The following is a 24496-nucleotide window of genomic DNA, read 5'->3' on the forward strand; positions in this document are numbered from 1 at the left end:
TAAGCACCATCGAAGGAAACCAGGAGTCATTTGTTAACCTGAAAGTGAATGGTATGAAAAATATGCAGTATAACTTAAAACTATAGAGTCAAAAAGGTAGGCATAAAGAAGTTTTTAGATCTAGTCAGGTATTACACAAAAGGCTCCCTCAGACCAATATATACTCAGGACTTGCATTTTGTGGATATATAATAATGGGTGGATAGTGCAGTGGGGCCACATGATGGGTGTGCATTCCGTTGAAGCCTACCTCGGAATAAGAAGAGATATGTAACTGAAACAATACTAGTTATGTCCCCTAGATTAACAAGGTCCATGTCAGTTGACATGGACAGGACACACTGAGAAAAGCTCCTGGAACATAAGGGATGAGAATACAGGGCTAGAAACAGCTCACTGATCCAGACCACACCACCAGGATCTACAGCAATGACATCAGTAACAGCTCCCAGAGGAGGCTGACGTTTAAATGTAATATGCAATAGAAGAAATAGCTGATCACGAACAACATGCGTTGGCTATACTGAAGCATTAGTTAACTGCAAAATGGAGTCTAATTACAGCTGTGCATCATTTTATTCTGTGCAGTGACAGAATTAAAGAATCGTTCTTTTTCTTTACAGTTCACCTTTTAAGTCTGGGAAGAGTAGATAGTGGGCCTAACTTTGGCCTTCTAATAACTAAAAACAACAACTGTTATTGAATGGTGCATACACCCTTGTCCTCAAACCCCAGTTATTGGCGAATCAAGTTTCTCTTTTGTTTTACAGCTCTGGTGCGTCAAATCATTATCCAGCAGGTAGGGAACAGACTCACCTGCAGCTCAGAGGGGATCTACCCTGAACCTCAGCTCACCTGGTCCACCAGGCCTCCATCCAGCATCACCCCCGAGAACACAAAAGTCCAACAGATTGAACAGCAGCTTTACAACATCAGCAGTTTCCTGATATTTCCACACACTGATACAGATCTGGTCTACATCTGCACAGTCAGCACACACAGGAACAACAGGAGGGCAACTTGGAGGCAGCTGAGTAAGTATTGAGTCCAAATCCACAAACTATTTACTTCTGAAATTTTCTTTCGAGAATGCAAAAAGAACAGATTATATTTCATTATGTGGAATAACCCGTCGCAAACCAGATGGGAGCAACTATAAACCAAGATTAATGGGTTAGTTAACTGAGTTTAGCTCAAGGTCAGAGTTTACAGCACTATTAAGGTGGTTAGCCCGGCTGGACACACAACATGCTATGTTCACAAATTTAATTTAACATCAGCTGGAAGGTGAGTATTTTCAAACATTTTGTTCATTTTTCCAACACATTCAGCATGTTATAAATTTTCTGCTGAAGGAAAACTTTTTATATACTCTGGTCCCTCATTTATCGCGGTAGTTAAATTTTTTACAATTACTATTGATGTTTTATGGCTGTAAAACCTCTCACTGCAAAAGGACACGGACCTTCAGAATAAAACAGGAAACTGTCACAGTTCTGGGTCAGTTTGACCCAGTATTTTGAGTTGTCATGTTTTGGTGTGTTTTTGCATTTTGGATTCTTTTCTTATGGTGATGATGATGATGATTATGAATCTATGTTTCAGTTATTCTTGTTTAGGGAGTTGTTCGTAGGTTTTGTGTTCTCATGTTTTTTGCACGTTTAGTTCTAGTTCCATGTGTCATTTTCTGTCTGTCTCTCAGTGTCGAGTCTGCGTCTTTGTGTGATGGTTTCTTGTTCCTGTTTTATTGTGAAGGTCTGCGTCTCATGTGAGTGTGTTCAGTTTTACCTCTTGTCTCGTTGATTACTCCCAGCTGTGTCTCCCACCTGTGTGTAATCTCCCTGTGTTTCTCTGTGTGCATTTAAGTCGCGTCTTCTGTCGTTGTAGTTGCTGGTCCGTCTGTGTATCAACCCTGCTTCATCTGTGTGTTTCCCTGCTGTCAACCGCCAGCTGTTTCTGTTCGTGTTCTGTAGTCAGTTTGTTCCCAGTATAGTTTAGTCTTTGTTCCGTTCACCTTTTGTCCATTTTAATTTTGTGTTTAATAAACCACCCTCACACCTTTACAAGTGCCTGCGTTTGGATCCTCCTTTATTTTCCACACGGCTCATCTCACTCGCCGTGACAGAAACTAACAGACACAGAGAACCAGACAAGACACTGAACTGAACAGACAGACTCACAAGCAGACACAGTGACACCATAGACAGAGGGAACTCAGAGCAGTAGGAGCAGGCAGGCACAAAACAAAACCCTAACGAATGGCAAACGGAACCCAAAGACATAACAGAATAAACAAGAACACAGAATATTATAAAGAAACACAAAACACTGAGTCGTCAGACTCCGGACCATGACAGAACCATGTTATAGCAAGGGACCACTGTATGTAACATGCAGAACTAATGTTATGGAAGTCACACAGGAAAGTTAGGGTTTCTTTAGGATTTATTTAGTTTATAGGATAGTGTCAGATCTTAATTAACTGAAAAGCTAAATCTTTAAACTAATAAAGTTGAAAGTTTCAGAGTTTTAGTGTGCTACTGAGATCACAAAGGCTACAATAATCATCTGATGAAGAATTGCTACACTGATTGCGTCTTCAGTACTGCGCCTTGATGAGGAGAGATCAGAAACAGCTGAGCGAAACACTTTGAGGACACCTGCTTGCAGAGGAATACAAACAATGGAGGCGTTTGACCCTCATGTCAGGCTCGCTCCTCCATTACAAACTGTCAGCACTTTCTTTGGATACGTCATCAGAGCTTTGTGCACCTATGTCCACACATTCCTGCTCCTAGTTTATTCCGTGTATTTATATTTCTCTTTCTCATAATGTGTTTTTTCTGTCTCTGCTCCTTGTCCTTTATGCGTTTCATGTGCTTTTCTGAATTCCTGTTTTCTTTGACTCATCCCTCTGGACTTTATGTAAGTTTTCATCAACTTTGCTAAAGGTCTAAGGAGCTTGGAAAGAAAAGCACCTGAACCTCTTTAAGTTGCTTGAACACATTTCATCTCTCATCTGAGAGGCTTCTTCAGTTCTAGGGTCAAATGTTCTAGGGTCAAACTGTGAACTGCCCTCTCTGTCCACTGTGAACGAGCATCTTTGAACAGAGGCAGTGACATAGATGTCCACTTCTTGATGCATGCTTAATCATCCAGGTAAGTAAAGCTCCAGAAGTTGATTCTGTTCATCTGGACGTAGCGTTTTATGGGAGAAACATTTCGTCACTCATACGAGTGACTTCTTAAGTCTCAGCTGACTGTGGGTTTCCCCAATCTTATAAACAGTACATTTGCATATGTACTGGAAGGAGGTGGAACATTTGGAGGACTGGTCCAGGAAAAACAATCTCTGCTTAAATGAGAAGAAGACGAAGGAGATGATCGTGGACTTCAGGAGGGGAAGACGTGCACACACACAAACCCATGCACATTGGAGGATCTGCAGTCGAAGTAGTATCCAGCTACAAGTTCCTGGGTATATACTTAGATAGCAACCTCACCCGGGAAAAAAAGGTGATCAGGAAGGCTCACCAGAGGCTCTACTTCCTGAGGAGGCTGAAGCGCTCAGTCCTCATGTCCATTTACAGATGTGTGGTGGAGAGTATTCTGTGCTCTGGCATCAACGTGTGGCATGGACACTGCACTGTGGCAGAGAGGAAAGCTCTACAGAGGGTGGTGAACGCTACACAGAGAGTTGTCGGAGGCAGCCTCGACATACACACATCCAAATGCAGGAAGAGGGCCACCTGTATGATTAAGTACCCCACTCACCCAGCAGACACACTCTTTGTCCCGCTCCCCTCAGGCAGGAGGCTGAGGAGCATCAAATGCAAAACTACCAGACTAAGAAACGGCTTCATTCCAGAAGCTGTGAGACTTCTGAATGCATAAATGGACAAGAACTGCTATTATAGCACCTTAATCACTACTGACACTTACTGACACCATCACTTTATCAGTGCTGGTCATCATGCCCATTTGGTGCTAAAGTATTTATCTACACCTATAGTTATACATACACGTTATACCCATACTCCATACTAGTATTAAGGTTGTTGCACTCTAGTTATAGTAGTATTTATAGTAATATTTAATGTATTGTTTTGTTACTTGTCATTTCATTTTATTTATTACTTATTACTTTAGATTTAATAATGAAGAAACAGAATTTTTTTTGCGTCTTTTCACTCCGGGACCGTGTGTCCATAATTTCGTTCCACCTCATATTAACATGTGATGCAAATGACAGTAAAGCTCCTTGAATCCCTGATTTCTTCCAGTTAATTTGCTTTGTTTTTGTCTTTGCTTGTGTTTTTCAGTTTCAGTTAAGGGTACCTACTCTGAAACAACAACAATTCCCTGCTCCAACTTAAACTCTTCACTAACCGATCTTGTCTGGAGATTCAACCACAGTCAAATAATCCTGAGTTGGACTGGGTCTGATGCCAGCTACACAGTCTCAGAGGAGTGGAAGCAGCATGTAAAGGATGTGTCAGAGTCAGGCAGCCTCACACTGCAGGACTTATCCTCAGATCAGGAGGGAACATACACGTGTGAAATCGGTGACGCTGTGGAGACACACATTACAAACACCTTTCTCAAGTTAGACAGTATTAAAGGTAAGTATTAAAGTTATTAACTGTAAAATCTGTGGAAAATAAAAACATTAGCAAACAAGCATCATGTGGGCTCTAGGTACTGTTGTTTTAAATGTATTTTTGTCTTCCAATCTTCAGACAACAGAGTCATTCCAGTGTGGCTTATCATTACTATAGTAGTAGTACTACTAGTAGTGCTTCTAATCTGGTACTATAAAACGAAAGGTAAAATAATCTTCTCCCTTCACTTTATTAAGAATTAACTTTTGATGTATAAGCCGTTTGTACTGATGGTTTTTCTCCTTTTTCAGATCAGAAGACAGGCAAGGAGGCGAGAAATGCAAAGAGGTGAGAAGTGACTCGGATGTAAGCCGGCAGTTTTCCTTTTTCTTTTTGTATTGGAATGCACTGAAGCAAGTCAATATATACTGTCTAATTAGTCATTTGGCAGCCTTTTTCATCACTTGAATTGAAACTTCAAAAACATATAGAGTATTATTATTTTCTGCAGAATCATTTTTAAATGTAAGTGTCAAATATTTTTAAATATTTAAAGATCTATTTCAAAACTTGGTAAGTTGCTTACAGATGCTGACTCAAAACTAATGTTGGTGTCATAAAACCTCTTGCAATGTGCTGAGTTTCACTAAATGAAGTTGAAAATTTTTCGGAAGCAGGGCTTCTGAAAAATTGTATGGCAAAGTCAAGATAAGATCAGAACAACTGTTACGAAAGATCCATTGAGTTTTTTTGATTAGTGAACAACAATACACATGAAAGGAAAAAGTTTGAGTTTGCTAAACGTTAGCACCTTTTTGCTTGCAGAGAAAATTCTGAACCAGACAGAGAAGGCCAAGGCAAAGAGATGACCACAGCAATGCTGTGAAGGTGAAACCCCCAGGAAAGGTCCAGTTCTCTAAGGACAAATTACATTTTTTTAATTAAGATAATATTGTGAAACAGTCATGTGACATGTGACTTTCTTATCATGGAGACAAGAATCTGCCAAAAGTAAAGCACTGTTGCCTGAATGCACCAGTGTTCAGTTTTTTTTCCCTCTCGTATGTCTGAAAGCATCGTCGTTCTTTCCTGTAAATTTCAAGAAGTAACAAAGCAAGACATTCACTTCTGAACCAACTGATGTCGGGCTGTTCACACTGAAAAAAAAGAGTCAGTTCCTCACTTTAGTCCAAAATGATTAATAATGGATAAAAACATTTCACTGGAATATGATGCACACACAATGTCTACAATAGTCCAGGAGGCAAAACATCATCACAAAGCAAAAGTAAAAGTCCAGTTCAATTCAAATGATTAGTACTAGCATACCTGGACAATGAGGAGTGTTTGTACATGCTCCTGGGTCTTTTGACCCACCGTTGTTTTCTATTATTGTGATGTATTTTGGTTGTGGTTTTCTAACGCTTTGGTTTTTGGCTCTGTTCTTGTCACGCTGGGGCAGCAGTCGTGTGGTGAAGTGAGAAAAGAATCCAAAATGCAACAACACAGTACAAAACAGGAAATGAGGAACAGGGAGCAACTAAAGCCTATACTGGGTAAACTAGTAAACAAACCTGAAACTAGTGATGGCCCACTTGAAGCTGAAGCTCCGGTGCGTGTGTCACAAAAACCAACACACTGCTTCAGAAGCTCTGTGTCGAAGCTTGATTCGTTTGGCCAGAGTCACGTGATCAGTGACGTCCGAAGCTTCATTTAGAACGTGACTGCTTCGGTATCTGATTCAGTGGTTTATAAGCAGGTGAACCATTCGCGGGATTTGTGGAGTGTTTTGATGGTTACAGATAGCAAACCACTGATATTTCTATTGAGAGATTTGGAACCAGCGAGGAAGAGAGGAGTTTCTGTTGTGTGAGAGTATTTTGAGTTCATTTTGGTCATTCGGTGGGTTTTCCAGCTTTGTGTTCTTGTTGTTTGCTTTTGTTTTGTGCGTGTTTATTTTATCTGACAACGGGAAAAACTTCAAATGTCAAAAATCTGCTTTTCATAATATAAATATCATTAAATAACTTTAGAAAGACTTCTATTTGACTCTTTACATTTAATGTTATAAAAATATATATTTTATGTTTTAAATAATTTTAAAATGTTAGTCTGCAAAATGTGCAGCAATTTAATTTATTTATTCTCTTTAGGTGATAGTTGGTGGGGCCCAGTTAGAATGTATAACTGCATCTCTACCAGTTTCTCTGCACTCCAGCCTCTTCTGTTCCATGTGAAGGGATTTTCCTTAATGCAGGAGAAATTATCTCCATGAAAAGGAACAGGTTCGGCCATCGCACAGTGGAACAAATTATCTTCTTAAATACAAATGGAAAAGGGTTACCTTAAATGCATCATGTTTTTAATTTGCAAGTTTATAAGCACTTTCCCTTTCCAGTTCACAATCAATTCTACCCCCAGGTCAAAAATATGTATAGGGAAATTTCCCTAATGTAATATTATTTATAAATACACCTGTCTAGCGATTAACTGCATAAGTACATGGAGGCAGGACCTCACAGCAGAAGCATACTCCATAATGTGTTGTACATTATTATATGTATATTATATGTAACGTGGTATTTTTCAATTATTGTATGTACCAACATCAAGAAGTCACAAGCAAAGAAAGACCAAACCACGGTGCATACTTAAACAAGGAAAGTTTACTGGTCAAAATTATTTATTAAAGTAATAAACAACATTTTTGTCACCCCAAAAAATACATGTATAAAGCAACACAACGGCGGCCCAATATCAGACAGAATTCCACTCTGTAGAGTGAGTGGGCAATCATAATGAAGCAGTTAGTTTTATTTTGTAGATTCAAGCTGCTCTTCATATTTTTGGCCACCAGATGTCACCAGAGAGGACTGTGTTGAAAAGCTTTGAGTTAATGAACCGTTTTTCAATACAAGCTTCAGAAAGCTTCATTTGGCCATCACTACCTGAAACCATAAGGACGCGGGGAGTCATGCAGGAAAGACACGGAGAAAGGAAAGTAGATAGAAATGGGGAATACCAAATCACACAGAGTGACGAGGAACACAGGCAGGCACACACTATAAATACACACAAGGTAATGAAGGAATGACACACCAGAGGGGAACACAGCTGAACCTAATTAGACACGACGAAACACAGAACTTCAAAGTAAAACAGAAAACTCACAAACTGTTTTACAAACACAAACTCAGGGACACGGACAAGGCACAAGGGGGAAGAACACAGATAGGGATAATAAAACACTGAACACCAGAACCAAATCCTAACAACTAATACAAAATCAGAAGAAAATAGAAAATAACAAACTCACCGACCCAGGACCATTCCTCAGTTTAGTCATTCCTGCCTGTGTTCCTCTGTGTCAACTCCATATTTCTTAGTCTGTGTCTTTGAATGTGTGAGTTTCTGTTATATTTTGAAGGTCAGTGTCTCAGATTATTGTATTCTTTACTTCTCTACTTAGTCTTGTGTTAGGAGACAATGCTGGTCTCTCTCTGATTCAGAGATCAGCACACTGCAGTCCTATTCTAAAGGCTGATCTAAAGAATTCCACACAACAGTTAGTTATAACCTCTGGTCTCCTCCCCCTACAGTAAACACCCCCACAATGGAAATACACTGGTACAGTGGCCAGGGGTGCCTGCATCTCTGGTCCCTTAATAATTTCCACACGGCTTGTGTGGAGAACAGGGAAATTATTTTGCTGCTATTGTTAATAATCATCATTACCATTGCATTAATAATATAATCTACAGTATTGATATTGTAGTTAGATGTTTAAACATATTGGCACCCAATTAGCCTTTATTACAGGTGCAGTTATAACCACTTTAAACTATTGAGTTGAATCTACACTGGGAAGTAATCAGGGAATGGGCAACAGGAGGGAGACACAGCTGGGGGAAATTAGGCTAACGAGACGAGACAAGGGAGGTAAAACTGAATACACTCAAATGAGACGCAGACCTTCACAATAAAACAGGAAACAAGAAAACATCACACAAGGACGCAGACACAAAGAGGCAGACAGAATATAACACATGGAACTCAAACTATGTTAAACATGAGACAAACCCCTAAACCAGAATCACTGAAAATAGGTTAATAATAATAATAATCATCATCATCATCATCAACAAGGCACCAGGGAAACGATACGATCCATCATTCAAAAATAAACCAAAATATAAGAACTTAAAATGCTGGGTCAAACCGACCCAGAACCGTGACAATCTCTGAAATATAAATCATGTTTAACTCAAAGTCTCTTTCACATTCTCAACTAATACTGAAACTTTTTTTTTTTTTACAGTTTTTACTAAATTTAGTAAATTGATTACATTCTGTTTTTGCATTGTTAATTTTCAATCATGCTTTTTCATTGTATATTATGTGCATCTTTTTTATAAACATAAATAACGTTTTAATTTCACATTGGTGTTTACCTCATTGTTCTTGTTTCATCATTGTTTCTAATTTACCTTGAATGACTTCAGAGCTTGAATCCTATAGAAGGCCAGGGACAAAGTACCCACCTACTCAAAACATGCACATCCAGTCATATTATTGTAACCTTAGCGGTCCAATACAACAATCTGAGTTAAAAATATTTTTACATCTTTCTGTGCATTTCACAGGTGGGAAGAAATGCAGTACAAATACTTTGTTTCTCACCTAAGTAGATCTTTCAAATATCTCTGCTTGAGTAAAGAAGTTGAATCAGTACTTGACCTTTTATCAGCGTATTTTAAACAGAATTATCTGTGCTTTTAAGTGCAGAATGTCTGTACTTTTGCCACCCTTGGTCTATATTAATTAGTCTATTAAAAAGTAATCCTTTATTATTTCAGCTAAAAAAAAACAACCATTTTTTTACTTTCTGTAGGCCCATCCGGACCGGGGCCCAGTTCAGCAGCGCTGCCCGGCCCCACAGTGCCCGGGACAGCCGTCGGTCATTCAAGTGACTTGAATGACCGCCAAAATGTTTCTCCCACTGAAAATGTTACATCCGGATGAACAGAATCAACTTTTGGGGGTTCATTTTACCTTTGTTAGCCACTTGGCTATGGTAGAGTAAGCAGTAGACAGATGGTTGACACTGATGTGGCTTATTGCAGTGGTCCCCAACCTTTTTTGCGCCACAGACCTGTTTATGCCCGACAATATTTTCATTGACTGGCTTTTTTGGTGTCGCGGATAAATACAACAAAATAAAACCAGTACTGGTACCGAAAAAAGAAGATTTGTTCATAACACACGTGAAAAGACCCAGGAAAACCGAGTTAACAATTAAAAACGATAACAAAATAACGCTGAAAACTGATAAAAACCCTGAAAACTACACATTTCACACCCAAGCCTCAACTCTTGTGGCCCGGTGCCAAACAACCGGTCCGGGGATTGGGGACCGCTGGCTTATTGAATGTTTTGGACCATGTTTAACATAATAATAATAATAATTAGCCATTAATTGGAAGAGATGTATTGTTGATTTGTCTGCTATTTGCATACTGTCTCTCACTATATAAAATATATAGTGTATTATTTTACTTATTTTGTATCTGTTGTATTTTATTTGTATTTTTTGTATTCTCCTTCTGCTATCTCTACCTGAGCTGAGGTAACGCACAAATTTCCCCGCGGTGGGATCAATAAAGTTTTATCTTTATGGGCAGAGGAAGGGTTCGCCAGGCCACCCAACAGACCAGGACAGGCCCTGTCTGAGCCACTCACATTCATAAATCCACTCGCGCTCACACGCTCTGCTCAGTCACACTGGCTCTGATTACTAATCACTAACTAACTACTGTAAACTACTGGAACAACTATCTCCTCAAAAATGTTTGTTAAATTAACCAAGCTTACACAGACTGTATATAACTACCAACTCTTGCCAGCTGTGACAATCAGTTATCTATTTTGGCCTCAAGTGTTCCTGACAAACAGCACAGTTTAGGTAAATGGCCTGTATTTGTATAGCGCTTTACACATTCACTCATCCACCCAGTCACACACTGACTGTAAGCTACATAGTAGCCACAGCCGCCCTGGGGCGCACTGACAGAGGCGAGGCTGCCGGACACTGGCGCCACCAGGCCTTCTGACCACCACCAGTAGTCAACGGGTCTTGCCCAAGGATACAACGACAGAGACTGTCCAAGCCAGGGCTCAAACCGGCAACCTTCCGATTACAAGACGAACTGCCAACTCTTGAGCCACAATCGCCCCAGTAACACAAATGTAATATCCAAACTCACTATGTCATCATTTCAGAGGATTTTTAATTTGATTTATTTTCAGATAAAAGCAAAACTGAATCTGCATTAGCTGTGCCTGTACTGCATTTGACCAGACATGTCAAAAACTGCACTAACTGACATTTCAGTCTTAATATATGAAAGTCATCTATTTTTATGTATGAATGACCGTCGAAATGTTCCTGCTGTCATGAGATAAAATGCTTTCTGAAAGGAAAAACATCTGCAACTAACACCAGCAAGTAAGAGCTTATAACGTGGTGTAACCTTCCTATTAGTTTAGACAGATGGCATCGTCATATCCTCTGTGTCTGCGTGTTTGTGTGCGTGCAGAGATCAAGGCGATTGTGGGGTGAAGAGGTTACATTAAAGTGCAGTAAGAAAATCACAGTGGACACAATCTGCACACTGCATATGCAAATCCACATTTCTCCCGATACTGGCATAAATATTTTCTGTTTTATCAGTGCTGTTCAATCAAATATGCAAATAAAATGACCTTTGACCAGGATGCTGTCGTCAGGGGAGAACTACAACAGGAGCAGTCTGCCGCTCCCCGTCAGTCCAATGACCTTCTGCACCGTAATGGCTTGCATGGTTTCAAGAAATCCACGGGACTGCTGGGAGTGCGGGTGATGGGTCATATTTATAGGCCTGGACGTGCTTGTATCCATATGATATATTGTTAACGGAGTTGATTGAAGTCGTTTTTATTGGATACTGGATGGTTACTTTACAGGGCACCTCTTGTGAGAGCTGCGATGCATGCATGGAGAAACGTGAACATTCCTCTTATTTTAATAAAGTTTTGAACGATTTTAAGCTTTAACGCGGAGGGGACGATGAAGCGGTGTCTGCTTGCCCTGTCCCTCCTGAGCTTGTGGACTCTCGCAATGGAAGGTAAGAAATTTCTGCTCGTTTTTGTTTTATGGCCCAGGTCCATTCGCTTTGACTTCGTACACGATCTCTGTCGCCTTTCACAGACAATGCGGGTGGCTCCACTCCGCGGTCTACCGGTTGTCCCGGTAATTTATCCGGTGTCTAGTCTAGGAGTTTTAACACTGCCGGTGTTTCAAATTATCTGACAAAACGAAAAGCCTCGCTGAAGGAAAGAGAAATGGTTTTTCTACAGCTCATGCAGATGCGTGTCAATGTTATCTGTAAATAATGCAGAGTAACATTAATACATGTAAAAATAAATAAATAAAGGCCATCTGCCTGGATTCATTCCAGCGTGTTTCTGTGGCATAACCTATCAGCTCCCGTGGAAACTCCGGGTTCTCTGCGTACATGGTCACCCTGTCAGCTTTTTGACATTTGCTGCTGATTCTGAAAAAACCGCCCACGTTAACTAATGGTGCTGATAATTTAACCTGAATAACTGCCGCTGGACTCCGTGTCAGCTGCTATCAGAACGGGTTGTTTTTATTCGACTTCTTATGTCTCAGTGTTTCTGGGTGCAAAGAATTCCTTTATGATACGATGAATTGATGATTTTCAGCAGTTCAAAATCACACCTGTGTGTCTGACAGGGTTTCTATGAGACACACTGACTTGATGTTGATGATGAGTATGCCTCAGAGAAAGAAATCCCTTGTTTCTTTTGTCTTCTCCAGCTTCACCACAGAGATATGTGTTCTTGTTCTTCTAGTTTTAAAAAATGTTAGTGTGTAAAACTGATGAAGGAAAAAATGCATATTTGAAATAAAATGGTTGAACATATTTTCAGAGGAAGAAGTCATAAATAAACGTTTGAGCGAATTTCTGAAGTCTCGTCATGTTGCAGTATCTCTGTCAGAGAACGAGCTCGTTCAGCTAAAAGCTGTTTTTCCTGAGTTGGACCTTTCAAGTGTTACGGTTTTAAACTTTCAGATTCTGAGGAGTCCTGTAAATTTAAAACGGTGTTTATGCGTCATACAAACTCTCCAACAATCACAAATCTCTTAACCAAAATAACACTTGCTTTTTTCATCGTAACATTTAACACTAAACTGCGTGCAGCAACCCTTTTGTGCGGCTTGTTCTCATAATATTCTGTCGCCAAACCTTTGCGTTGTGAAAGAGTAAGTCTGACAAACACATGCTGCATGTCTCATTTAAACTCTGACAGAAGCTTGTTAACATCTAAATAAGGTTTTGTTGTGGTGCAGAGCATCAGTAAATCTGGCCCATGGGCACAGTTATCTCTGCCATTAACCTAATTAAAAATATATTTGCATTCCCTTTCAGAGCGCCTCAGGGGAACCACAAGATGAAGTGAATATGTAACCTAATGTGATTCCCCCCCCAAGTATTCTCAGTCTCTGACATTGTTAGCCACAAATCAGTCCATGTCGAGCACAAATGCAGTCCTACAGCTCTTCAACACCGCTCAGATCCATGATGCATAAAACTGTGTCAAAATACGGCAAGTAATTTGATTCTGGAAGATCAGCAGTGTTTTAGATCAATGTCTGAATCTTGCAGTATACAATAAAGAATCCGGGAGCAGCAGTGTGGCTTCATGCTGAGGGAGCACAACAGATGTGATTTTTGCTTTGTGTAGAGAAGGCCAGAAAGACTTGCATTGTGTTTTGTGGATCTAGACAAAGTGTGTAATAGGGTGTTAAGTAAGGAAGTGCAGCACTGCATGAGGAAGTCAGGAGTGACAGAAATGTGAGGCTGGTGTAAGACATGTATGAGGACGGAGAGACAGTGGTTAGGTGTGCAGTAGGCGTGACAGACTGGTTCAAGGTGGGACGTTAGATTATTTTGGTGAAAGAAGAGAGCACAGGCAGGGTGTAGTGAGTAGAGATGAGTGTGAGGAGGGGTGACTTGTGACAGAAAGAGATCTCCCAATGAGATTTTCAGTGAGAGTGATGAGGATGGACAGGATTAGAATCAAGGATATCAGGTAATAGAGGACAAAGCTAGGATAAGATGGAGGCAGGTGAGCTGCTGTGGTGATCCTTAAAGAAAGAGGTCAAAATAAAAAGACAGGTTATTAGATTTCAGTGTATTGATGAGTCAGGATCTGACAGTAAATTATATATTTTATGTATATCTTGTGTAGTTCTGCACACCGTACAAGTGAGCTATGTCAGAGATTTCAGGTTTAGAAGGTGGACTAGTCGTAATAAAGAAGCCCTCAGATATATCGATAACACTAAAGAAAGCCTTCATACATATTTAATGAGGTCAGCTGCACAAAGAGCTTAGTCCTTGGACCAAATTTCCTAGCACTCTGCACCACAGCAAAACTATCTTTAGACGTCTGTCTAACACTAAAAGGCGGAAAGTAATGGTTGATGTTACATCATACAGGTCAGCTGTTACACACAGACTTCAGTTTTCAGGATATCACAGCTGTGCTTTGGATAAATGCCTCAGCAACACAATTTCTAACAGATAAGCTCACCCTTACTAAAAGAAACATATTGATCTTCAGTCTCCTCTGCTTTAGCTTGTATGCCACACTGTTTTCAGAGAAAAGCATGTGCAAAACGCTGCAAGTTTTCAGACTCATTAGTCTGCTCAAATGATTCCCAACAGTTCAGCAACTAAAATGGCAGTTTGCTTACTCGGCAAACCACGGCAGCAGCTTTTTGACACGGTGACACTGACTGTTTCTAAATTAGGTCCTCGCACTGAAGTCAGATAAAACTGAGGCTATTGTATTTCAGAAACACTTTGTCTAACCAGATGCTTACTCTGGATGGCATTATCTTGGCCTCCAGCAAAATTGTTGCAGTCTTTGAGTTCTTTTTGAGGAGAATATGTAATTCATGCGCACATTTAACAAATACATGGGACTCTTTTTCTTGCGTTTGTCAAAGAGAGCAGTCCCACATCTATCTTTAAAGTTACAAACATCCTGTCTTAGAGTAATGCTAAAAACTAGTTTATGCATTTATTACTTCTATGCAGGACTAATTCATTGTCACGTTCTTCTAAAAGTTCATCTGGAATACTGTAGCAAGAGCACTGACAGCGACTAGGAAAAAGAATGCATATTTAGCTTGTTTTCATTGGCTCCCTGTCAATCAGGAATCACATGTAAAATTTCTCCTCACCTATAAGGTCTTGAATCAGGCCCCATCTTATCTTAAAGATCTTATAGTACCATATTACCCAATTAGAGCACTTTGTACTAACACTGCAGGCTTACATGTTGTTCGTTGAGTATCTAAAAGTAGAAGACAGGAGTAGAAGGCTAGTTTGAATCAAGGAGACAGACACTATCTCTGTCTCCTTGATCCTTGATTAAGATTAGCAAAAAGTAAAGTTTTAAGTCTAAAGCATATAGTTGGGGCTGGATCAGGTGACTCCGAATCCTCCCTCAGTTAGGCTGCAATAGGTCCAGGCTGCTAAGACATTACAATGATGCACTGAGTTTTTTTTTCTTCACTCTCTTCTCTTTATTCACTGTGTGTTTCTACATCATTTTGCTTTTAAACATTAGTCATTATTAATCCATGGCTCTCTTGCACAGTCTTTGTCCTGTCTTCCTCCATCAGTCACTGCAGATGGCTTCCCATCCCTGAGCCTGGTTCTGCTGGAGGCTTCTTTCTGTTAAAAGGGGAGTTTTTGCTCATGGGGGAGGGTCATCTGATTGTGGAGGTTTTCTCATATAAATAAGACTAAAACTAAATTGAACCCATTTTGTTTCCTCTTTTGACAGTGCAGAGAAAAAGAGGTCTTTAACACTGCCTTCCACCAGAACTACACTTGTGGTTGTGTGTTCACAGATTGTCTTCTATCTTGGATGTAAAAAAAAAAAGTGGTTATTTGAGTTGCTGTTGGTGTCCTATGAGCTCAAAGCAGTCTGGTCGTTTTCCTCTGGCGTCTGGCATCAACAACAACAATGCATTTTCGCCCAGAGACTGTGCACTCACTGATATGTCCTCATTTTCAGACAGGTCTCTGTAAATCCTCGTAATGGCTGTGTGGGAAGATCCCAGTAGATCAGCTCTGTATGAATCACTCAGACCAGCCTGTCTAGCACCTTTCTCCCTGAATGCTGTTGCTCATTTAAAGTAGCCATCATGTGATTTGATTGGCTGAGTAATATTTGCTTCAGGTAATTCAACAGGTGTGCAAAATCACAAAGTGCAAAATGTGTTAGGTTAGTTTAGTTCACTTTACATTTGTTTTTGTTTTGTTTTGTTTTTTTGTTTTATAGCAGAAGAGACAATGAGTTCAGGCTTTTGCCTTTTAAAGAAAGATTTTAAAGAAATGTCTCCCAAACCAGGAAAGGATTTCCTTTGTCAGTGTGAAGATCTGAACATATTTGTGAAATTTTACCAGCAATACTATTAGATTCAGAAAGCTGATTTCATTTAAACATTTAAACGTATTTTCTAATTGGTGTGTTAATTCTGCTTGCAAAATAATACAAAATAGCTTGGATGTTGTTTCTGCATTTTAAATTTGAAGCTACAGACCCTTTTGATGTTGCTCTGCCAGTTTGTCTCATTTAGCACCTTTTTCCTGTAGTTCTACATGTTTTTGTTGCTGTCTGACTGCAATAAGCTATGTTAGCAGTCAGGGATCTCACCTTCTTCAGGCATCCTGGTTGTGCATCCCCTTCAGTTCTTGTACATTATCTGTGTGCCAACCCTCAAGTGCCTTGCACAGAAATGTAAGATTTATTCATCTTCTCCTGTTTAGTTTACTGACGCTTATCAAACTGATTTAGAAAGATGCTTATTTGAAATAAAACGGGCAGATCTATTTTTAGATGAAGTCATAAATAAATGCTTGGTCTCATTTCTTAAGACGCATCATGCCAATATATTTGCTCAGAGCAGAAGCTCTTCTAGCATGCTTTTTCCCCAAATTGAACCTTTCTTGTGTTTGTCTGTTTCAGATACTGAGGAATCCTGTAATTTTATGGAGAGATGCATCTTACCATGCAGTTCCCAGATTGGGAAAGAAATCGTCATCCACTGGTTTAAGACACCAAGAGACCTTCGTGTCCACTCGTACTACCACAGCAAAAACCAGTTTGGACACCAAGACCAGTGCTTCAGAAACAGGACTTCAGTGTTCAAGGACCAGATCTCCAGTGGAAATTCCTCACTCCAGCTGACAAGTGTGGAGGTTCAGGATGAGGGCAGATATAAGTGCCACACCAGCACCATCATGGGAAACCAGGAGTCATTTGTCAACCTAAAAGTGGACGGTATGAGAAAATTGCAGTAAACATCAGCTCATTTATAAAGATTGCTCACTGCTTGTAATCTTCATTTATTTCAGCTCCAGTTAAAGAAGTCAGTCTTGATCAGGTTGAAAACTGGATCAGCTGCCGTTCAGAGGGGATCTACCCTGAACCTCAGCTCTCCTGGTCCACCAGCCCTCCATCCAACATCACCTTCACTAACACCACCACAGTTGAGAGGACTGAGCAGCTGCTTTACAACATCAGCAGTTCTCTGATGCTTTCAGCCGGTGTTTATGACCTGCTCTTTATCTGCACCATCAGCACTCGCAGGAACAGGAGGAGAGCCACTCTGCAGAGACTATGTGAGTATTTCAACCAACTGAGATTCTCAAACTTTGGTGCAGAGCAACTGTAGGTGGATCAGCTACTCAGGCCCAGTACGACATACACACAAGACGTCACTTGTGCTTTCGGTTTAAAATAACAAACTCGAGTATTGCCTGAGAAGAGCTGTGTAGTTAAGGACATGGCATCACTTGTAATAAATTCACTGTGATTATATGCATGCAGATGTTTACCTTGGATACATGTAACTGGGTCTGAATTGTGTGGGAATGTTCGGGTTAAAGTATTGGTGGGGACCCGATTGCTTAGGGCTTCCTTGTAGTTGGAGTATCTACTGTGGTTTTCGTTGTCTTTCAGCTCATATCAGTGGTCCCAGTACTGGTGTAACAATCACCTGCACCTCGCCAAACGCTTCACTCACCAACTTCAGCCTCGTCTGGAAATTCAACCAGACTCAGACCATCGTGAACCAGACTGGGACCAACTTTACCTACTCTGTGTCAGACGAGTGGAGGGAGAAGGTGAAGAATGTGTCCAAGTCAGGCAGTCTCATGCTAAAGGACTTATCTACAAAACAGGAGGGGATGTACACCTGTAAGCTCAGTAATGCTGAGGGGACTCACATTACCCACATCCACCTGAGAATAATCAAAGGTGAGATTAAGTTAACCTAAAAAGTCAGAAAATAAGTGCTGGGGGTTCTTTTTGTTTGTTTGTTTTTGCCTGTCCCGTGTGGTACTTTACCAATCAGAATTGTTGTCTGAAGGCCAGGAAAGATGCCCAACAGATTTAGTTTTTCAAGTGGAGAAAATATGGCAATGTCATATTGGTCCACTTGATTCATCTGTTTTATTATTATTATTATTATTATTATTATTATTATTATTATTATTATTATTTCTTAAGTGAGTTTTTTGGAAGTTCCCACTGCAGGGAAAACCTTTTAATGAAAAGATATCACCTTCAAACTTCTATTTGACTATTAACAATAAAAAAAAATTTTTGCATTAATATTAATAGTTTTTTTTGAAATGATAATGTTTCAATATTCAAAATAGGAAATCTGATCATTGATAAAGAGAAATTCAAGATTATTAAAAATAGAGCTGTCTTTCGCAATTCTTTTTGGATTGAACCTCTTTATGCTTCTGAGTATTTCAGTTAAACAATGTAATAGGGCCCTATGAGCATCTCAACCATTCTTTTTTGTGCAGCAAATGTCACATTTTTACTGATATTGTCTGTTCAATCAAAAACAACACTCAACATTTAAGTGCATACATACAAATGTATACAAGCTTTTTAACAAAACTAATTAATGAACAAAGGTAGTTTGTGTCAGGGTCGATAGCAGGGACTCAAGCGCAGAGCAGGTTGACGTTTCCAAAGTTTATTTACAACATCAGTGCAGAATATATACAGTGAAAGGGGAAATCCAGGCAGAGAGGAGGGAGAGAGAATACAAAACGCACAGGGACCATGACCGTTTGAGGGCATTTTACAGTTCTGTTGATTTTAAAATGTCTTCTGCACTGGAAACTGTAGAATATCAGCATCATTACTGGATTGTATTTACAAAGTTTTAAAGAAAGAGGAAAAAATATAGAAACTGTATTTTAAATGTGAAGTTTTATACTGGATTTGAACTGGATTCCTTGAGGAATTTATTAGTAGAAATTGACTCTTCTGTTTCAGGACGTCACATTAACCTTGTAGCCATTGTCACAGCTTTGGGGTCTGGAATTGTACTGATCGGCCTATTGACAACTGCTGCAATCTGCAGCACACAGAGAAGGGTAAGAGGCCTGTATTGCACTTTTCATAATTTATTAGCTTGCACCATCGAAACTGAAAAGGTAAAGCTGAATGGGCTGACTGAGTAGTTGGAGTGGGGCTCAAACACAGGACTCGGAAACACAGGTGAATAAAATAAAAAGGTGTCTCTATTAAACTGAAACAAAGTACAATATAACATGAGTAACAAAACGAGGAAAATTAAAACTTCAGCTCAGCAGGGAAAATGTACTTTGATGGAGAACACAACTGTGAGGGACAATGAGACAAAGGAGAGTGAGAAACTTACACAATATTTACACATTAGGTAACTGAGGAGATGGGAAACGCTGAGCTAGTCTGTCTGCATCATTCTGCCATCATGAGGGAAACTTTGCTGTTCATGTTGGAGTTGATGATTATTGAACTACTGTTACTAAACACATTTAAGTTAGATTCACAGAGTGAAAGGTAAATTTCAGCAGTACAACAATGATTGTGACCATGCTATAATCTAACAGCTATTTTATGTTTGTCATTGATTTGTTATTCATTACTGCAGCTCTGCTCCTGTTTGTCGTTGCAGCAACTCAATACCTGTTTTCACTGCAGCGATTTTGCTTCTTTTCATCAGTCAACGCAGAGTGTTACCAACACCAGGACCATGTCTGAGACTGCAAATCCTGAGCCTGAACCTTTGCAGCCAGAGCTATAGTGTCCTTATCCAACTGATCCAGGGGCTCAGTATCCAGAGGTCCCCAAACCAGCTGATCCAGAACCCAGGAGTCTCATGTTCCCTGTGTCAAAAGAACCAAAGACCTGCACTAAGAAGATGATCTCTAGTCATGATGGTGCCACACTGTAAATTTGGCTTTTTCTTCAACCATGTCATGAAAGTCTTACACTTTGGTGTCCTCAGAAGCTCATCTTTGGTTTTTGTAGATGATGAGGTTATGTTGGTTACATCAGGTGGACACAGCAGAATGATAATTAACATCTCCTCCAGGTCTGAAACTGTGGTCCTCAGCTGGAAAGAGGTGACAAGTCCACTCAGGGTCAAGAACAAGTTGCTGCACCAAGTGGAGAAGTTTAGGTATCTCGGGGTGTTTTTCACTCGTGAGGGCAGCAGGAGATTGTGGACATGGATGAAGTGATGCAGACGCTGCATCTGTCGGTTTAGTGAAGAGAGGGTCAAGCATGAAAGTGAAGTCATGATTCACCTGTCCATCTATGTCCCTACCCTCGCCTATGGTCATAGCTCTGAATAGTGACTCAAAGACGGAGACAAGTAGCATAAATGAACTTTCTCTGAAGGCTGGCTGGCCTCTCCCTTACAGACATGGTGAGGACTTCAGCCATCCGAAAATAATAATAATAATAATAATGGATACTTTATTGATCCCCATGGGGAAATTACTTGTTTTTCTCTGCATTTGACCCATTCACTCAGTGAAGCAGTGGGCAGCCCACTAAGCAGGCGCCCAGGGAGCAGTGTGTAGGGACGGTACCTTGCTCAGGGGTACCTCAGGGTAGCCGTTAAGTGGATTCGAACCGCCGACCTTCCGATCATAGGGCGACCACTTTACCTACTGAGCTATCCCTGCCCCCTGCCCCCCTCTGAGCCCTGAAACGGGCTCAGAGTAAACTTCTACACTGAAAGGAACCAGTTCAGGTGATTCGGGAAACTGGCAAAGACAAAGGATAACGAGAGGATGGGCAACAGGTGGGAACACAGTTGGAATGAATTACTCCCTAAAGAGACAGGAAGAAAAACAGAACACAGGATGAAAGACTCACTGATTTAACGAAGCAGAATATGGATCCATGTCTGTCTAATGTAATATTTTTAAGGCTGTCATGGTTTGCAAATTTAAAGTGCTGGGGTCCAAAGTGATATTTTTTATGGGGCCTCAAATTCCTCGTGGCAGAATATTTGCTGCTTTTCTTATTATTGCAGGGTTGGCAACCAAAGTAAAACTTTCTGGAACAGCGCTGCCCCCTGGTGGGTAAGGTTTTAATTACAAAATAGTTTTTCAGTTATTGAATGAGAAAGAAAGGATGGACACAGTATATCCTGTCATTTCAGTGCTGTTATAAGACATTGTGAGTTTAATTGCATTACACATTAAAACAAGTATCTCTGTGCTTCTAAGGCACTTAATGCATTTCAGCTCCACCAAAGCGCAAACTAAAATGGTAAATGATAAATGGTCTGTATTTGTATAGCTCTTTACTTGGTCCTAAGGACCCCAAAGCGCTTTACACTATACACAATCATCCACCCATTCACACACACATTCACACACTGGTGATGGCAGCTACAGTGTAGCCACAGCCGCCCTGGGGCGCACTGACAGAGGCGAGGCTGCCGGACACTGGCGCCACCGAGCCCTCTGACCACCACCACCAAACTACTGCACAGTTTGCAGCTTTAACAGCAGCCATCTGACAGTAGGGCGCTTCAACTGTGACTAACAGTTTCTTCCTTTAAAGGGAGTTTTTCCTTCCCACTATTGCCATGTACATGCTCATAGCACAACATAGTCCCTAAAATGAAGACATTTATGTGCATAAATCTAGTTGTAGTGGCCTCCTAAGATCCTACATCCTCATATGAGGACTTTACGTTTATTTTCTCACTGCACAAATTATGTATAAAGCAATAAACAACCTACTTCCTGCCAATATTCTAAAAAAAAAAAAAAAAATTCTAAAAAAGAACAGGGATACAATTTGAAGGGGGAATTAAATTTAAAGCTTCCCTGTATCTGTATAACACTAAAGTGTGTGTGTGTGTGTGTGTGTGTGTGTGTGTGCGTACATGCGTGTGTGTGTGAATAAAAATACATGTTAATTACTAAACAGTGGAAAGGGGGTGGGATTAAATGAGTTTATGCTTCTAAGTTGTTTATGATTATTATTGCTTTGTTTTTCTTTTGTTTTGCTTTGTTTGTTTGTCCCTCCCTTTCTTCTCTGTTGTCGTACTATTTTAATACGTGTTATACACATGTTCAAAATAAAGAGTCAATGCAAATACATTCTGACTTTTCTGCACAGTATTGTTTATTCTGCTAATATTTTGCTAAACAATGACAAGGACTTTGTTTTATGCTGTAAAATGCAGCTATTGTCTCTATATTGTCCTTCAGACTTTTAGATAGTTGAAGCAAATGTTTATTACCCTTGTTTCTGGAATAAGAAAATAATTATAATGAAGGTATTAATTCTTTAATGACACTGAAAATTATGTTTTGGTTACTTTGGTATCTAATTTTTATCGTCTCTATTTTAGTATAATCTCTGTTATTTTTTCCTGTGTATTTGGATGTTCGCCTATGTGAGTGTGTTTATGCAGCTCCATTGATTATTTTGCTGTTGTTATTGGCCAGGATATCCTTGTAAGAAAGTCTCATGTACACGCATTGTTACTTGCAGTGTTTTAATTTAAAGCCGTAAGATCTCTCCATATACTCCCCTTTACTACGGAAGCGTAGAGCTGCCACCCAGGCAAAAGAAAAATACAAGTGTATCACGTTATAACGTGAAAAGTTTATTGTTCTAACAATATATCATCATGTTTGTACAATATACTTTTCACGTTTGAACAACATAATATCACGTTATTACAATATACATAATTATCAGGACACTGACAATCGTGTCGCATTGGACAGTTACACCTCCACTGTCTTGGACTACATCTGTTTCTGTGTGGACAATGTAACAACTTGGAAACGATTCCGTGTGTTCCCTAATAATCCACCCTGGATGACACACGGAGTTCAACAACTTATTCGAACAAGGAACAACGCTTTCAAATCCGGGGACCAGGAGGCATACAGTGCTGCCAGGGCCAACCTGAGAAGAGGCATCAAGACTGCCAAGCAGCAGCACAGGAGGCGTATCGAGGCCAGGTTTGAGAACAACACAAACCCAAGGCAGGTCTGGGAGGGCATCAGGGCTATCACGGACTACAAAAGAAGAACACCATCACCCTCAGCCGACAGTTCTACTCTGGCTGAGGATCTAAATCTCTTTTATGCCCGTTTTGACAGGGAGAACACCGACCCTGTCCTGTCCCCTCTCCCCTCAACCGACCCTGCTCCGGTCCTGAGCACTCATGAGCTGAGGCGTGTGTTCCGGAGCATTAACACCAGGAAGGCGGCCGGGCCGGATGGAGTGCTGGGCCGGGTGCTAAAAGACTGTGCTGCGGACCTGGCGGACGTCTTCACCTCTATATATAACACCTCGTTGTCCTGTTCACTGGTACCATCCTGTTTCAAAGCAGCAACCATCGTTCCCATCCCAAAACAGTCAAATGTCACATGTCTGAACGATTTCAGACCTGTGGCACTCACCCCCATTCCCGCCAAATGCCTGGAGAGACTGGTCATTAAACACATCAGAGCTGCTTTTCCACCATCCCTGGACTCGCACCAGTTTGCATACAGGGAGAACCGGTCAACCGAGGATGCGATCGCCACAGTGCTGCACACATTACTGAAGCACTTGGAACACAGGAACACCTATGCACGGCTCCTCTTTGTAGACTACAGCTCGGCTTTTAATACCATCCGGCCATACAAACTCCGTCCCAAACTCCACCAACTGGGACTTAACTCCTCTCTGTGCAACTGGATTGTGGACTTCCTCACTAACCGTAGACAGAGTGTCAGAGTGGGTAAGAACACCTCTTCCACCCTTGTGGTCAACACCGGTGCCCCTCAGGGGTGTGTTCTGAGCCCTCTGCTATACACTCTCTTCACCCATGACTGTATTTCCTCCTGCGCGTCCAATCTCATTGTTAAGTTTGCAGATGACACTACAGTGCTCGGACTTATATCCAACAATGATGAGACAAACTATAGGACAGAGGTGCAACAACTAGAGTCATGGTGCCACGACAATAACTTGGTCTTAAACACCAAAAAGACCAAGGAGATCATTGTAGATTTCCGGAAGAGGGGTCATAACAACCATCTGCCTCTCTTCATTGGCAGTGAGGCGGTGGAGAGGGTGAGCAGTTTTAAATTCTTGGGGGTAACTGTGACCGAGGACCTGTCCTGGGGCAACCATATCACCTCAGTTGTACGGAAGGCCCAACAGCGCCTCTACTACCTGAGGAGACTGCGGAGCGCACACATTCCCAGATCTCTGATGTTGAACTTCTACAACTGTGCCATCAGCAGCGTTCTGACGTATGGATTTCTAGTGTGGTTCCCCAGCTGCACCAAGGCCGATCAGCAAGCACTCCAGCGGGTGGTGAAAGAAGCTGGCAGAATTATTGGAACAAGTCTGCCAGAGATCAGTAATATCTTCCCCACTCGCTGTCTGAGGAGGGTGCACAGTATCCTGCGGGACCAACATCACCC

The 24496-nt window shown here is 40.8% G+C and overlaps 1 protein-coding gene across 2 annotated transcripts; it reads left to right on the forward strand.

Annotated features, from left to right (window-relative positions):
- Positions 1 to 11406: 11406 nt before the first annotated feature.
- On the forward strand, positions 11407 to 20770 carry LOC308386199 (CD276 antigen-like). 2 transcript variants are annotated; one of them, XM_080865562.1, is made up of 6 exons: positions 11407 to 11764; positions 16713 to 17027; positions 17102 to 17368; positions 17709 to 18005; positions 19047 to 19147; positions 19711 to 20770. In XM_080865562.1, exons 1-6 carry the CDS (start codon positions 11707 to 11709, stop codon positions 19837 to 19839), a joined length of 1167 nt encoding a protein of 388 aa, XP_080721688.1. In that variant the 5' UTR covers positions 11407 to 11706; the 3' UTR covers positions 19840 to 20770. The 2 variants fall into 2 exon arrangements, with proteins under 2 accessions (XP_080721688.1, XP_080721689.1); XM_080865563.1 differs by having other exon boundaries at positions 19759 to 20770.
- Positions 20771 to 24496: the final 3726 nt, after the last annotated feature.

Source organism: Rhamphochromis sp. 'chilingali' (genome assembly GCF_963969265.1).
Source record: "Rhamphochromis sp. 'chilingali' genome assembly, chromosome: 18".
NCBI lineage: Eukaryota > Metazoa > Chordata > Actinopteri > Cichliformes > Cichlidae > Rhamphochromis > Rhamphochromis sp. 'chilingali'.

Coding starts and splice junctions, on each gene's coding strand:
- LOC308386199 (XM_080865562.1), top strand. CDS start 11,707: ATGAAGCGGTGTCTGCTTGCCCTGTCCCTCCTGAGCTTGTGGACTCTC. Junction 11,765..16,712: donor GTGGACTCTCGCAATGGAAG/GTAAGAAATTTC, acceptor TGTCTGTTTCAG/ATACTGAGGAATCCTGTAAT. Junction 17,369..17,708: donor AGCCACTCTGCAGAGACTAT/GTGAGTATTTCA, acceptor GTTGTCTTTCAG/CTCATATCAGTGGTCCCAGT.